The sequence below is a fragment of the Notolepis coatsorum genome (genome assembly GCF_963971535.1).
Source record: "Notolepis coatsorum genome assembly, chromosome: 18".
NCBI lineage: Eukaryota > Metazoa > Chordata > Actinopteri > Aulopiformes > Paralepididae > Notolepis > Notolepis coatsorum.
The window spans coordinates 48,406,236-48,421,859 of NC_140182.1; the positions used below are offsets into that span (position 1 = coordinate 48,406,236).

The 15,624-nt window shown below is 45.2% G+C and overlaps 1 protein-coding gene across 2 annotated transcripts; it reads right to left on the reverse strand.

Moving 5' to 3' along the window:
* Positions 1–565: 565 nt before the first annotated feature.
* Positions 566–8,465, reverse strand: commd4 (COMM domain containing 4). Of its 2 annotated transcripts, XM_084335499.1 has the most exons (8): positions 8,387–8,465; positions 8,055–8,126; positions 7,874–7,939; positions 7,735–7,774; positions 3,093–3,212; positions 2,601–2,681; positions 2,345–2,521; positions 566–2,245 (listed from the first exon to the last, which is right to left on the reverse strand). In XM_084335499.1, the coding sequence occupies exons 1-8, from the start codon at positions 8,387–8,389 to the stop codon at positions 2,205–2,207; spliced, it is 600 nt and encodes a 199-aa protein (XP_084191625.1). In that variant the 5' UTR covers positions 8,390–8,465; the 3' UTR covers positions 566–2,204. The 2 variants fall into 2 exon arrangements, with proteins under 2 accessions (XP_084191625.1, XP_084191626.1); XM_084335500.1 differs by lacking the exon at positions 2,601–2,681.
* Positions 8,466–15,624: the final 7,159 nt, after the last annotated feature.

A 15,624-nucleotide genomic window follows, 5' to 3' on the forward strand; every position in this document is an offset into this window, starting at 1 on the left:
AGTGAAATGCTTGGTTCTGTATGAGCCCGAGAATGTGCTTGATACAGTAAAAAAAATTAAATCCCAGTGACACCATGGATTGATTTCTAGCTTTAGAAGTGGTGCATGTTCACAAATACTTGGGGCACAGGAAGAACATTATGAATTCTTAGATACCTCCCCAGAATTCTCTATATTAAATAAACATTTGTATGTTTCCCCCAAATTGTTCAATAAATTACAGATAATGGCTTAGCAGCATCTCTACACCTTACCTTCATTGAGAATGCAATGATTTATGAATATGCAAATTAAGCAACATTCAAATCTGCAGCTTATATTCAGGACATGTACCTACTCAGCTTTATGTGTGAAGCTAGAGATGTCAAGTTACCACATGCTACACATGCAGCTACAGAGAAGAAGGGTGCTCTGGTAACAAGTTCTGCACAAATAATCTGTATAGTCAAGAGGCATGCTTCCAAGAGGAGTTAACCATAAAAAACGGTGGTGGCATTCCCCTATAACCATAGGTTTGTGTTAGACATTGCCAGCATAAGCATCTCCAGCCAAAGAACACAACAAATACATTTAAACACTCGTGTTTATTGTTAGTCCTTGTATCAAGAGCTTAGTCAGTCAACTGAGAATGAAAACATGTCCATTTCATGTTTGTTTACATTTGGATCAGATTATTTGGCCTTTAACTAAATTAACCATTTCCAAACAAAGAACACAGAATTCCTAACCATTCAAATTCTCATTTATTTTTAGCTCAAAGTTGAAAAATGTTAAAGGGGAACTATCTTATAAATGGCCTTTTTCAGTGTTTAGCATTGTTTCCTAGCTATGTGGACTTATATTAATATGATCTATGTCTCTAATTCTCATATTGGCGCATTCTTCCAATTCTCCTCTCACAATATTCACCCTCACTGAACTGAGTCATCTGAAAATGTGCTGATTTGTGATGTCAGAGAGACACCGCTGCATGATAATGTTCAGGCGAGGCAGTGGTTTACCATTGTGGTTGGAGCCCAGGCTCAAAACGGCTTAAGATCTTGAGGTAGAAAAATGTTGTTTTTGAGGACTGGATTAGAAATACAAAACAATGAATTTAAAAAAAAAAAAATTACAGAGGTGTTCCATAGACTCACAGGAATTGTGTAAAAGTGCCCAAATAGTGAAAGAAACAGTAAAATAGTTCCCCTTTAAGTACATCAATGTATAATAATGAAACTTTCAAGTGGTTGCAATAAAATATTATTTACAAACATGGTCCAAATAGTGTTTTTGCTTCAATACTCCACGCGTGATGAATAATTCATTCTAGCGACGACTCCTAGAACTTTATTGAAGGTATTCGTTTTAGGGACACACAGATACCACTTTTTCACTGCCGATTCTGAGTACTAAACTTTCAGTATTGGCCGATATCAAGTACTGATCTCATCCATCGCTTTTACTGAACAGTATAAACTTCGACCATCAGTATGCGGTCACTGGACAAAAATGATTGATACCATTTATTAGGGAGATGTACAGTATATCGGCTAAAATAGCTGAAAATCATGTTAACATGTTTCTTGGCATCGGATTTTAGTATTGGGTAAATCTTCTCTGACCTGTTTTAGCCTGGTATCAGGCCTGTTTTTGCCTGGTATCGTATCCATTTTAGCCTGGTATACCTGTTTTAGCCCGGTATCAGACCTGTTTTAGCCTGGTATCGGCCCTGTATCGGACCTGTTTTAGCCCAGTATCAGACCCGTTTCAGCCTGGTATCTGACCTGTTTTAGCCTGGCATCACACCAATATTCAGTACTGGTGCGTCCTTAATTAGTTTACAAGCTATTTCAGAAGAAAAACAATCAACGACAGCCAGGTCTTAAAATGCACTTGCGGCCACAACTTTTTCACAAGTGTAGACCCGTTTCAGCCTGGTATCTGACCTGTTTTAGCCTGGCATCACACCAATATTCAGTACTGGTGCGTCCTTAATTAGTTTACAAGCTATTTCAGAAGAAAAACAATCAACGACAGCCAGGTCTTAAAATGCACTTGCGGCCACAACTTTTTCACAAGTGTACACACTGGCACCTCGGTTCGACACTTGTGGCAGTCTAGCTGCTCCCCTGGCCATGGCATGAGTAATATATCAAATGTAATTGTTCATATCAGTCATTATCAAAGACAGCAAGTACTGGAGAAAGGCGATGCTCGTTCAGTCACTGTAGTGCATTCATCATCGCTTGGGCTTGTTTCAGTTCTGTAGCAAAACAAGAGAATTATCATTAGACATGAACCTACAATTACTGAGAAGTGAGGTAGAGTGGTGTTTCTTTGATGAGGTACAGTCTGAGCTAACCTGTGAGCAGGACTCTGAACTTGTCAGCAGAGATGGTGACCACAGTGGTCTCGGTGGAGCCAGACTCTGCTCCTTGTGCCTGCAGTCTCAGCTGAACAGCCGGCTCCTTCACTTCCCTCAGCTCACTGGAGCTCAGTGTGTAATCGACCCGCCAGGACACAGCCTCCAGTCGGCCCACTGAAACGCATTACCCAGCAAGATTATCAGACGGCACACATTAAATACCCTTGTCAGCAGTTACAGAAAAGACACTCACATCGCAGGCTCGTCTCTCTCAGTTTCTCCTGTAGGGCAGAGTGCTTGTCCTCATATGACTTACACAGGCCTGTTGTGTGTTCTGATAGAAGAGATACATGCAATTGTTTGGTGTCACAATTCATAATTAGCTATTTCATTTAATTATTTTGCATATATTAAAACATGGTTTGCATCATTTAAAATGTGAGGTAACATGCTGGAGTTCCCAAAAAGCCCTCATAATCAGGGGGTTTTAATCAAAGGATAACACACTTGAAATACCTATCCATATGCACATACCATCATGCATGCACACACACATTTGCAGAATAGTTCAGATCAATATATGCACAAGACATAAAATCGACACTAGTCACTGGACTAATGGTGCTAAATTTGACCTGTGCAGGGTATCATCAACCCTACTCCTCTTTAAGGAATATGCAATGATGTGCAGCCGTCAAAAATTCTGCTGTCTGTGCTTGAGATGAGCGAAAACCAGTGGGCTTACCTTTAGGCAGGCCAAGCTGCTGCAGTTCACTAGATAGAGATTCGCTGTCAACATCATGCTTTGCTGCGCTGGAGAGGATGAAGCTTAGCACTGCCACGCTCGCTTTGATGTCTCCACTCTCTAAAAAGCAGGAACGCAAGAAACCATAAGGGATGTATTGCTAGTATTTATTTTCATCATACAGCACAAGTACAGTACAACAAAAATAAGTTTGCCATCTAACCATAGTGCAAATGTAACAGTAAAGTACAATATACAATGTACATTAAACTGGATATAAAATATAAAAAGAGTACTACTGAGTAATAGTGCTAATCAGGTGTATGTTATAGTATTTTACAGTGATAATGGTATAAAGACACTATAGTCTATTTGCCAACACAATGAACCCAGAAATTTTGGAACCACCAAACTTTTATGATAGATATGGATAGTATGGGTCACCAGCACTTAGAAACTGCCGGATGCTAAGTTGTACGTGTTTGGCAACTTTTTTTTTTGCATAATTAGGACATTTGCATAATCACCTAAATGGACAAATCTCGGAAACTACTTGATCAATTTCAACAATGTTGGAGTGGTTTTGGGGGTTATTCGGGATACTGAATCCATTTATGAAGAGTTTCGGAATTGCAATATTTACTGGAATTTACCAAATTTCAATTTCAAGAGAAATTCTGCTGAATAATATTATGGGGAAACTTACTCCTTGCTTACAAGTCTTGGTTATCATAGACTCAGGTCTACTGTAAGCTTTAAGTCCCACATTAACAAGGTGACAAAAACATAGTACAACCATTTATAAATCAAAAGGATGCTGAAAAACGGATCCATGCCTTTATTCCAAGCCGACTGAAGAAAATACTTCAACTTATTCAACTCTCAGCTAGGCTATTACACTGGCTTCCGGTAACATTTAGAATTGATTTGAAGGTCCTCCTCCTTATGTACAAAGCCCTAAATGGAAACAGACCAAGCTATATTGGCAATGTTCTTGTCAACTACATGCCCCCAAGAACACTACGATCATCTACTTCTATCATCTTGTATTTTTATTTTCTGCATTGCATTTATTCTGTCTATTTTATGCTCATTTGATGTATTCTAGTGTATTTTCTGCTGTGAAGCACTTTGGGCTGCAATTCTTGTATGGAATTTGTACAAATAACGTTTATTATTATTATTATTGCCATCCTTAGAGTTATTTGCTACCTCTATCTAGCAGGGCTAAAATGATTTGAAATGGTTTTGTTAACCCTCCTGTTATCCTCAAATTGACTTTACACTCTTTATCCTTGGGGACATTTTGACCCCAGCAGTTTAAACCTCCAGAAAATGATCATAATCAAAAGTGTTACCCAAATGTATGTTTCAGGTGCTTCATGTTACCTTGTTGATTACCTAAATAACCATTTAAATAAAACATTACCCCTACCCCCCCCCCCCCCCCCCACCCACCCAATTATACATACATAATATATATTATGTTGTTCAAGTGGGGAGTGGGCCCATGATAACTTTCTGTTTTTGGAAAGTAACGTGTCTGCTTGTGGTTGAGAGTCAACAGGAGCATCTGCAGGGTCTCATTCTCATCAGAGGAGGACGCCTCATAATCAGGGTCTCAGACACATTCTCTCCTATGTCACTTTCACCGTCAAATATCTGTGACAAAACTTCACTGGCAGAAAACCTTTTCTTCAAGGTCATTTTCAAATTAGAGTTTAGAAGGCTGCTATGCAAGCTATGTTTGCTCCTCCCCTATGTTGCGTAAAGTTTAGGTAGTCAAAAATCACAAATAACAATAAAAATACAGTCCGGGATATACATTCTAAAATATATACATTCTAAAATATACAGCCAAAAATATACAGTAAAATTTACAGTAATAAATGTAGAATTTTTTTTAATAAAAATGTTTAAGTGTATATGTAAAAATAAGATGTCAAAAGTCCAGGAAGATTACCAAAGTTTGTACTGTCACTCTGTGGTGAGGCAGTGAGGCACAGTGATGCGTTGTATACTCCAATGGTTGTTGGAATTAAGGACTTCCTGTGCCATTCAGTGTTGCATCTAGGGAGTCTTAGTCTAACACTGAACATGCTCCTTCTATCAGCCAAGTCTGTGTATAGCGTGTGGGAGGGGTTGTCCATGATGGCGTGGAGCTTAGCAAGGCTCTTCCTCTCTGACAGAGGAAGAGTCTAGCTCCACTCCCACCATGTTACTGGCCTTCCTGACCAGCTTATTTGTCACATATAAGGTACATGTACATTACAGTGAAATGCTTGGTTCTGTATGAGCCTCCTGAGATTGTGCTTCATACAGTAAAAAAGGTAAAAAGAATAAAGACCAAACACTATACAAAATATACAAACTAGTACAAGTACACAATGCAAACAAATGCAAAGATGAGTTAGAGAGGTAGTGCAAATCTTTTACTAATAAATAGATACAATATGGTGTAGTGTTAAAAAGTGTTTAAAGTGAATGTTAAAGGTGAGTGTTATTCCATACACATGGAATATGTATCTCGATACGATAGAGGGCACACATTGTGGAAACAAAGAACAATTTACCTCCTAATAGAGGCCTTGCACAGAGTGTTTAGAAGGCCCATTTCTCCTTGTTAGGGACCAAGCAGTGAGGCAGTGAGACAATGAGGAAACAGGAGTTGTAGATGAAAACTGGGTTTTTATTTACCCACAAGGTGCAAAACCATTGCAAACCAAGAATTTGATAACTAGGCCTATAGATGGGTTTCTCATCCACGTCAGCAAGGAGGCCAAAAGAAGTTGCCTTTGAGAACCAATGGTTCTCGAGCCATAACGGCACATGGGACAGGAGCCTATCTCCTGTTTCCGTAGCGTGAGGCAGCTTGATGTACAAGTACACCCCTTGGACATGACGCAAGTATGTCGCAAGGACTTCCCCCCCCAAACCAACCCTTGATGCTGAGTGTCAAGCAGGGAGGCTATGGGTACCATTTTTAAATAGTCTTTGGTATGACTCGGCCGGGGCTTGAACTCCCAGCCTCCCGAACTCAGGGCGGATACTCTACCCACGAGGCCAAAAGGAACGTAATAATCCTGGTCAGAACAATGGGGCAGACTGTATAGAGGATACTTTGTAGGACATGACCTTGAGAACATTTGAACCTGTTTGGGGAGTGATTTCACACAACCAGGAATGAGGAAGATATGGATAGTGGTTTAACAGTGTATCTTTGTTCCTGGATTGTAGCCAGCTCTTGATAACAACTCATCAACAATTCCGGGATTCTGAAATCGGGGAGGAGATAGCGGGGGGAGCAAATGAATGAATGTGGATGAGAGCTGTGATGCAAGTGATTGCAGCTACGGCTGTGGGGGTGCTGGAGACATGATCGAATAGACTTGTATGCGCCTGAATCTCCTGAACACGGCGCGACCCATTCCTAATCGATCAGAACTAAATCGGCCGAGAAAAAGCCCATTTTAAGCACCTATTCCCCATGCACATACGCAGATTGCCCACGGATTGTGACGCCACGCACACCCGCCCTGGACTGTTCCATCAGAGGGGGGAGCTTCGGTAGTAGTGTGAGTGGCTACAGACCACTGCACTTAAATATAAACATTAGTCTACCTGGAGACTCAATGAGGTAATTGTAGATGTCGCCATAAGACACGTCTGGCCATTTAGTGGGATCATTGTTTCATTATCCTGTTCGGCTGAAAGGACACTGGCCACCGAAGCTCGCCCCTCTGATGGAACAGTCCAGGGCGGGTGTGCGTGGCGTCACAATCCGTGGGCAATCTGCGCATGTGCATGGGGAATGGGCTTTTTTAAAATGGGCTTTTTCTCTGCCGATTTAGTTTTGATCGATTAGGAATGCAACCACTTACATCACGGCTCTCATCCACATTCATTAATTTGCTCCCCCCGCAATCTCCTCCCCAATTTCAATGTAACGCGGAAGTGTAGTGGTCTATTAGGCGCTCTACAAATTAAAGTTATTATTATTATTATTATCATTCTGTTTACAATTGAACATTCCATGAAAATTATCTATAAATTCGGCATCTTCTGAAACATTTATAAACAGAAAATTCATAAAAAATGAAAACTTTTTTCTTCTCTTAGGTATAATAACTGGATTCAGTATCCCGAATAACCCCCAAAACAACTCCAACATTGTTGAAATTGATCAAGTAGTTTCTGAGATTTGGCCATTTAGGCGATTATGCAAATGTGTGCTAATTATCCAAATAAAAAAAGTTGCCCAACATTTACAACTTAGCATCCGGCAGTTTCTGAGTGCTGGGGACCCGTACTATCCATATCCATCATAACACTTAGGTGGTTCCGAAATTTCCGGGTTCACAATGGGGCTCTATGGGATGGCAAAAAGACTACTATGGTAGTAGTAAGTCATATTGGCCAGTGTTATGAATGGCATTGATTGAACCTTCTGATTACCAGACGACCGCTCTACCTCCTGAGCCATTGTTACCCAGACTAGTAAGAGTAGGTAAGGGATATATAGATATATACAGGTATGTAAAAAGGATTATATGCAGGTAGCTATATACAGACAGATGTGGATAAATATAATATATGGCAACCGGATGACAGGATGGAAAAAGCAGACTATGTTGTTACTCACCAAACTTTGCATCTGCAGTGAGTTTTACAACTTTGTCATACTGCAAAGAGACAACATCATAATGTGAACATGGGGGTGTATTGCTATTACAATGAATTAGTTAGCGTAGCCTATTTGGATCTTCAATTGACACACTTACGTCAATGTCATCTCCAAGCAAATCTTTCAACACTTGAGCACAGAGGAGTTTCATCTTGACACTTGACTGTAATATTAGAGAGGGGAAATGTTAGTTTTACCGAATACATTTTAATGGAAATAACCGTTAGTTCACTATGTTATTCTAACGTTGTATGTTTAGCAGCTAGAAAGCTACTTACTATTTTCGCCAATGTGCTTATTTCGGCAAGTACCCAATCTGGGCAATCCAAATCTCCACAAAATCGGAACCGCTAGAACAGACAAGCCAGGAAAGATATACGTTAACGCTAACCCTGGCAGCAAAGTTACAAATGAAAATATGAAGCCCCACATTAGCTTTGCTAGCTTAGAACGCTGTTGTAAACGGCTAAGCTATTTTGAAGTAAGCTAAAATGAAGAACTAACGCTAGCCATTCATCAAGTCATGCAACACACTCACACATATATTAAGCGTCAAACAAATATGTACTGTGACAATTGCATACTGAACATCTTAAAGTATTAATAATACCATTGTTATTTGCAGTTCAGTCAACCAGTATCCGACCGACTAGGGGAAACCAACCAGCTGATGTTTACTCTGTCTGTGACGTCGAAAGGGGAGGGGGCGGGGATATTGTTATTATTATTATAAAGGCAGCCTGTTACTGTTCCGCAACCGTTCCTACTTCCGGGCGGAACAGTAACAGGCATAAAGTCAGGCGACACCGGCCGTTTCGACTCCAGCAATGTCCAGCAGTGCTGCATTATTTTTTTCTTTTTTCTTTTTAATACCTTTGTATTTCAAACTGTCAAAATACACAATACATCAACGGTGGGCGGGGTCGCTGCAAACTGGAAAGCCTAGGCGCGGCTTATGCGCCATAATTAATTAACTAGAGTTCAACTTTGAATGAATCAGTCCAAAGCAGCGCACCTGCCTCGAGCAATTCGGATCAAACTGCCAAACTTGGATTTAGAAGCTCTGTGTAGGATTGTTAGTAACTGTCTAACTGTACATACCATATGGCTGTTTACACTAGTAACTGTTTACCTGCATATATAATTGTCTCCACCAGTGACTGTCTAGTTGCATATATATCTGTTCCCACTAGAGGGCGCTCTAGGCGGAGCCACCCAGGTACTCCACCTTGTGGCGAGTATAAAAGCAAAGGTATACTCCCATTTCGTTCTCTCCCCCAATGTCTCTCAGTGAGAGAAGAACATGTATGTTACTGCTGCTCTTTCCATGTGAATAAAAAGAAACCAAGCCAGTTCAGGCTCAAGATAGAAACCATGCCTCTTGACCACATTATTGTCGCCCTATAGCCGAATTCTGTTAACACAGATCATTATTACGATCCAGCAACTTGATTGAACCGTTTAGGTAGAAAAATAGAAAGTTTATGACCAAGCCCCATGATTGAAAACTGAGAGCTGAAACCGCAAGGACCACCCACCTCCCGGTGTCTCTCCAATCAACTATCTGCAGTGCAGTGTTTCCATGGTAGACAGCTTGTTTGAAAATATTTCCTCTATCATGACATGATACAAAACAATGTTTATATTTCATGGAAGAAAGGCTGATAACAGCTGTATCTGGGTTTCCAAACCTTTACAACGCATGCTGTTGTGAAGGGCCAGATTAAAGCTGAGAATCTACGTTTTTATTGTTTTATATACCTTGTATATTATTTATATATATAAGCTATATCCCTTTAAGCCTGCGTTTGAATCCTAGTAATATTCACTTTCCTCATTGGATAATGCCCTTGACGTTCTCGGCGCCAGGCAACGCGCCCCTGAAGTCAGGTTCAAAGGCGAGTCTGGGCATGTTGGGACATGCCTGGTGCCGGCGCATTGATTCCAGACGAGAGCTGAGGCTTGGCACTAGAAAGCCACTTAAGTATATATAGCGTGGAAGGCGCAGCAGCAGTAGTGTGATTCTAATGTAGTGTGAAGCAGTTCGTCTAAACAGAGTGTTGTGAACCTAACGTGCGAAGTGAATAGTAAAAGTGTCAGAGTTAATGCAATAACGTCAAGTTTGACTTAACTTAATGTGAAGTAAAGAGTCGTCATTTAGTGTGAATCGTGTTACAGCAGTTCGTTCGGTATGTAGCATTACAAGCAGTTCGTTCGTTGAGTAACTAGTGAAACCTTAGCAAGTGTGCGTGGACTTAGTAATTAGTGCCAGTACAAGAGGAGGGCCTAGTCGTGGAACTACTGGACATGTGCATATTGGAACCTACGGCGGCGATTGCAGAACCAGTATTGGTTGGATTATAGTGATTGTGGAACGTACTACCGTGGAGAAGAGCCTCGTTAATACCCACTGTCGTTTGGATTTAACCACCTTGAAGATCTTACCTCGGGCTAGCTTCGAGGACCGAAGCTAGCTGGCTATCGTCATTGCTATCGAGCAATTGGATTACAGCTATTGCTTTGCTGCTGAGCATTTGGATTATAAGGACTGGATTCCGTACGAGAACCCCCTTTCTTCAAGTGAACAGACTGAGTATCCGAACATTCTTCCTTCCTCCAGAGCTTACATCTCTGGGAGGACACCCCCTGTCTCCAGCGGTACCATCGTTTGCCCACTATAGTGCCATCCTACACCAGGCGGCGTTTAGTCTAGTATCCAAGCTTAGGAATTATTCATTCCAACTGATTTAGCTACTCACTGACTTTATTCATATTCTTCGCCATACAAGCGCGACCCTTAATTCCCATTCTGTACAATTACTGCATAATAATAAATACTATAAATGATATTTCTTTGTCACCGTGCCGTCTTATTCTGAGTGTCTGCCATATTATAACTATACTTTCTGGCAAGTAATAATAATAATAATTAGCAGTGGTTTAATCTATCACAATCTTTAATACAGTCAGGGTTTTGTAACCCCTCAGTTACAATTGGTCCTTCGAGCCGGAGGGTATCAGTAATCTTAATATCATATTAATAGTGATATGGCCAGCGGCGGACACTCTCCAAATGGCTCTCCCAAACTAGAGCGCCCTAGGCGCCAACGTCAGCCCCCTCCACACTTGGAGGACTACGCTGTCGTTCTACCTCCTAGCTTATCTAAAAAGACGTTAAAGGGGAACTCCAACATTTTGGGAAATTAGCTTATTTAACATCTTCCCTGGAGTTAGACAAGAAGATACATACCTTTTTTGTCTCTGTGCATGCATTTTAGCTTTGGGAATAGACGCTCCGTTAGCATAGCTTAGCTTCATCACTGGAAGTGGGGGAGATCCGGAGCCTTACAGTGCCTTACAGTGTATTGCAAGGTCTGACATTGACCAAATTTGATATGCATGACCTTGGTGGGCTCTAGGTCAACTCCTGAAAAGGGGGTCAATGTCAGACCTTGCAATCAAATGTTAGGGGGCGCACTGAAATTATGGCAAGGGTTATTAGCCCCCTAACTTTTGATTGCAAAGTCTGACATTGACCCCCTTTTCAGGAGTTGATCTAGAGCCCACCAAGGTCATGCATATCAAGTTTGGTCAATGTCAGACCTTGCAATACACTGTAAGGCACTGTAAGGCTCCGGATCTCCCCCACTTCCAGTGATGAAGCTAAGCTATGCTAACGGAGCGTCTATTCCCAAAGCTAAAATGCACGCACAGAGACAAAAAAGGTATGTATCTTCTTGTCTAACTCCAGGGAAGATGTTAAATAAGCTAATTTCCCAAAATGTTGGAGTTCCCCTTTAAGCACGGATAAAACTAATAGCTTAAGCATGCCCAACCTAATCGACTTGTCGGCCCCACAAGTAGAGACCCCAGTGGGTTCAAACGAAACTGACTTAGCTCACGGGGGGGGACAAGCGGGACATGACTTGACTATGCCCAACGACCACAGCGCCACCGAGATGGACCTCGGAGCGCCGGGGGATAAAGACAGCGCCACCGGGATGGACCCCGGAGCGCCAAAGGAGAAAGACAGCGCCACCGGGATAGACCCCGGAGCGCCAAAGGATAAAGAGTACCGCGTCTCAGAGATGGACCTCGGGGCGCGGGAGAAAATAAGAAGCAGCGCTCCAGAGATGGACCTCGGAGCGCGCCAAGAGAACAGGTCACCACCAAGTCCTGTCAACGCCAGATCACCCTCATCAGCGTCATCCCCCAGCGAGGCTGACCAGAGACTAGCGCAAGCCTTAATCGCCACGCTGACAGCTTCAACGGAAAGAGAACGTCTCCAAGCGCAACAACAGAGTGCGCGCGAACAGTCTGCAATGGAAAGAGAATGCATCCGACTAGAAGAGAGTCGCCTCCAGGCTGACGCAGCGATGACCATCAGACTGGAGGAGAGGCGCCTCCAGGCTGAAGAAAACATTCAGCGAGACCGCACCAACGCGCAACGCAATGCACAGCGCGACGCCGCCAATGCACAGCGCGACGCCGCCAATGCACAGCGCGACATGGAGCGGGACCGCCTGCAGGCGCAGATGATGGAGCAATTACTCCAGAGGGCGACCCCCCACTCCTCCACCCGGAGCTCCCGGAGATCATCTCTACATGGGTCGAGGGCACCTTCCCCTCCCCGATCAGTCCATACGGGACCCGACCACCGGGAAGACCCCACCTACGTCGCCGAGAAACTAACTAAGAGACTTCAAGGCCTAACGGAGGATGAGGGAGGACATCAAGCCCACCAGCACGAACCTATTTTGGACCAGGAGGCCCAGTACAGCCCCGACCTCAGCCCCGAGCCGCTGCGTTACGAACCCCCGACCCAACCCATGGGTGAGTTTAATACACAGTCAGCACCGAGGAGCAGTACCTGGGGGCCCGGCCTCTGGTACCCACCCAGCACTAACCCACGACCACCCGTACGGGGAGACTCGCCCAGGAGGCCTCTCCCCCTACGCGCATCTGTGTCCCAGCCATCCATGGCATCTTACCTTGGAACACCCACGTTCCCAGACTTTACGCGTGAGGACAGAGCACAGTATACTGAACTACGCATGTGTTTAGAGACTATCATGTCCGAGGTACACGACGAGTCTTATAAATATGCCATCCTCCTCAAGCACCTTAAAGTGCCCAGAGCGCATAACATATTCGAACTCAAGAACCCCCTACTCTGATGCTCTGGTGGCCCTCGACGCGCGCTATGGACGCATATGGGATTACGTGATCCAAGAAATACGAGATATCGACCGCCTCCCCCCAGCCAAAGACAATAGAGCACTAGATGACCTCTCTATCAAGGTGCAATCCCTTGTGGGGATGCTCGGGTCACAGAAGGAGAAGGGGAGATATGAACTATATGCAAATTCCAACGTGGAGCGGATACTGGAGAAGCTCCCTCCAGCCTGTCAAGAGCGTTTTCGGTGGCAGAGAGACCACCGTGACCCCCACGGCCCAGAACCATCCCTCCTAGACTTGGCTGATTTCCTCGCCAGGGAGGTCAGCAGTCTACGACTAGACACGTTCGTGTGGGGTGGCTCTAACCCTAAAGATGGACCGAGGAGGTTCAATGACAACCGCCGGTCCGTGACCGTTATGCACCAGGCCGAGTCAGTGCCGCGGCACAAGAGCCATAACACCCCCCCCGCGAAGGGAAAGTGGAAGATTGCCTGCCAGTATTGTGAACATGAACATTGGCTGTCTCAATGTGACACCTTTAAGAAGTTGACTGCTGACGAAGTGAGTCAGTGGATCAAAGCGAACCGCCGCTGCTTCCGCTGCGCGCGCAGCCACATGGCAGCTGAGTGCCGCCTCAAGAAAAGATGCAGCAAGTGCGACGGCGCCCACCTGGATGTCCTACACGACAGCAACAAGCAGAGACCCGTACCACAAAGCAGCTCGAGAGCAGATGTCCTGTATATAGACACTGCGAAGAGCGGGAGCTCCCGAGTGCTCTTGAAAGTGGTCCGAGTGCTCCTAAGCTACGAGGACAAGGTCCTGGACACTTACGCCGTCCTCGACGATGGGTCTGAAAAGACTCTCCTCCTCGCTTCCGCCGCAGCCCAGTTGGGCCTGCGGGGTACCGAAGAAACAATGACAATCCGTACTATTCGGCGAGATCTAAAGACCATAAAGGGCGAAAACGTCTCATTCACAATAGCAGCGGTCGAGCAGCCCGAGAAGCGGTACAGCATCACTAATGCCTTCACAAGCCATGACATAGGTCTGTCACGTTATAACTACCCCATCCCACAGCTGATGGAGAAGTACGTGCACCTACGCCGACTGCCTATACCGCTCATCGACGGCGCCACCCCGACCCTGCTCATAGGCTCCGACCACGCAGACCTCATCGTCCCAACGGACGCGGTCCACATCGGACCCAGAGGCTGCCCAGCCGCGGTCAAGACCCGCCTGGGCTGGATGCTCCAAGGCCCCCTCTCCGGGTCTTCCAACCGACCGACGTCCACACGCTGCCTCTACACGAGGGTAAGCGACAACGACACCACCCTCTTGCAGCACGTCGAGAGACTATGGAAATTAGACTCGATGCCCTTCAAGAACGAACGGAAACTAGTTCGCTCCAAGGAAGACAAGTATGCCATAGCTCTCCTCGAGCAGAAGACAAAGAGGGTCGAGGTCGACGGAGTGATGAGATACGCAACTCCACTCTTGAGGCGAGAGGGGATGCCCACCCTCCACGCATCAAAAGAAGCGACACAACGCTATCTACTGAACACCGAGCGGCGTCTAGCTAAAGACCCCCCTCAAGCAACGATATACCGCGCTGAGATCGACAAACTGATCACAGCTGGACATATAAAGAAAATCGACGACCAAGAGGCAGACCAGACGACTGAATCCTGGTACGTGCCCCATCACAAGGTCCACCACAACGGCAAGAACCGCATTGTATTCAACTGCAGTTATCAGATCGGACTACAGAACCTGAATAACTTGCTCCTACGCGGCCCGACACTCGGCCCCTCCCTCCTCGGCGTACTACTACGTTTCCGCCAGGACAAAGTAGCCATCAGCGGCGACATCAAAGGGATGTTCCTACAAGTGCGACTGATGGAGGAAGACAAGCCCCTGCTGCGGTTCCTGTGGAGAGAGAGGATCGACGATGAACAACCCTCCATCTATCAATGGGAGGTCCTCCCCTTCGGCACCACATGCAGTCCATGCTGCGCTACGTTCGCACTACAAAAGCACGTGACCGAAGACCCTGGAGCCGACGAGGAGGTCAGACAAAGCGTGGAGAGGAGTTTCTACGTGGACAACTGCCTACAGAGCGTATCAACGCCAGAAGAAGCCAAAGCCATCCTGCTTAAGCTCTGAGCCTCCCTGGTCAAAGGCGGCTTCGACCTTAGGCAGTGGGCCAGCAGTGACCCTCAAGTACTTCGCAGCCTCTCCCCAGAGACAAAGGCAGCAAGCAGCGAGACCTGGATGGCGACCACCCCAGGTGAAGCACAGGAAATTACATTGGGCCTCGTCTGGCGCTTCAAAACAGACTCGCTCCATTACAAGCACACACCCCTGACCAAGGAGCAGGGAAGGTCGACCCCTCTACCGACCACTCGACGGAGTGTATACAGAACACTCGCACGCCAATACGACCCGCTGGGGTGTATCCTACCTTACACCACTCGGGCGAAGATGCTGGTGCGAGAACTGTGGGACAAGGAGCAGGGCTGGGACGACCCCATACTCGAGCACCTGGCTTCCACCTGGAGAGAGTGGGAGGGAGAACTCGACTCGCTCCAAAATGTGAACATTCGCCGGAGCTACTTCCCACCCACAGTGCGGCTGGAGACGTGTCAGATGGACCTGCACGTCTTCAGTGAC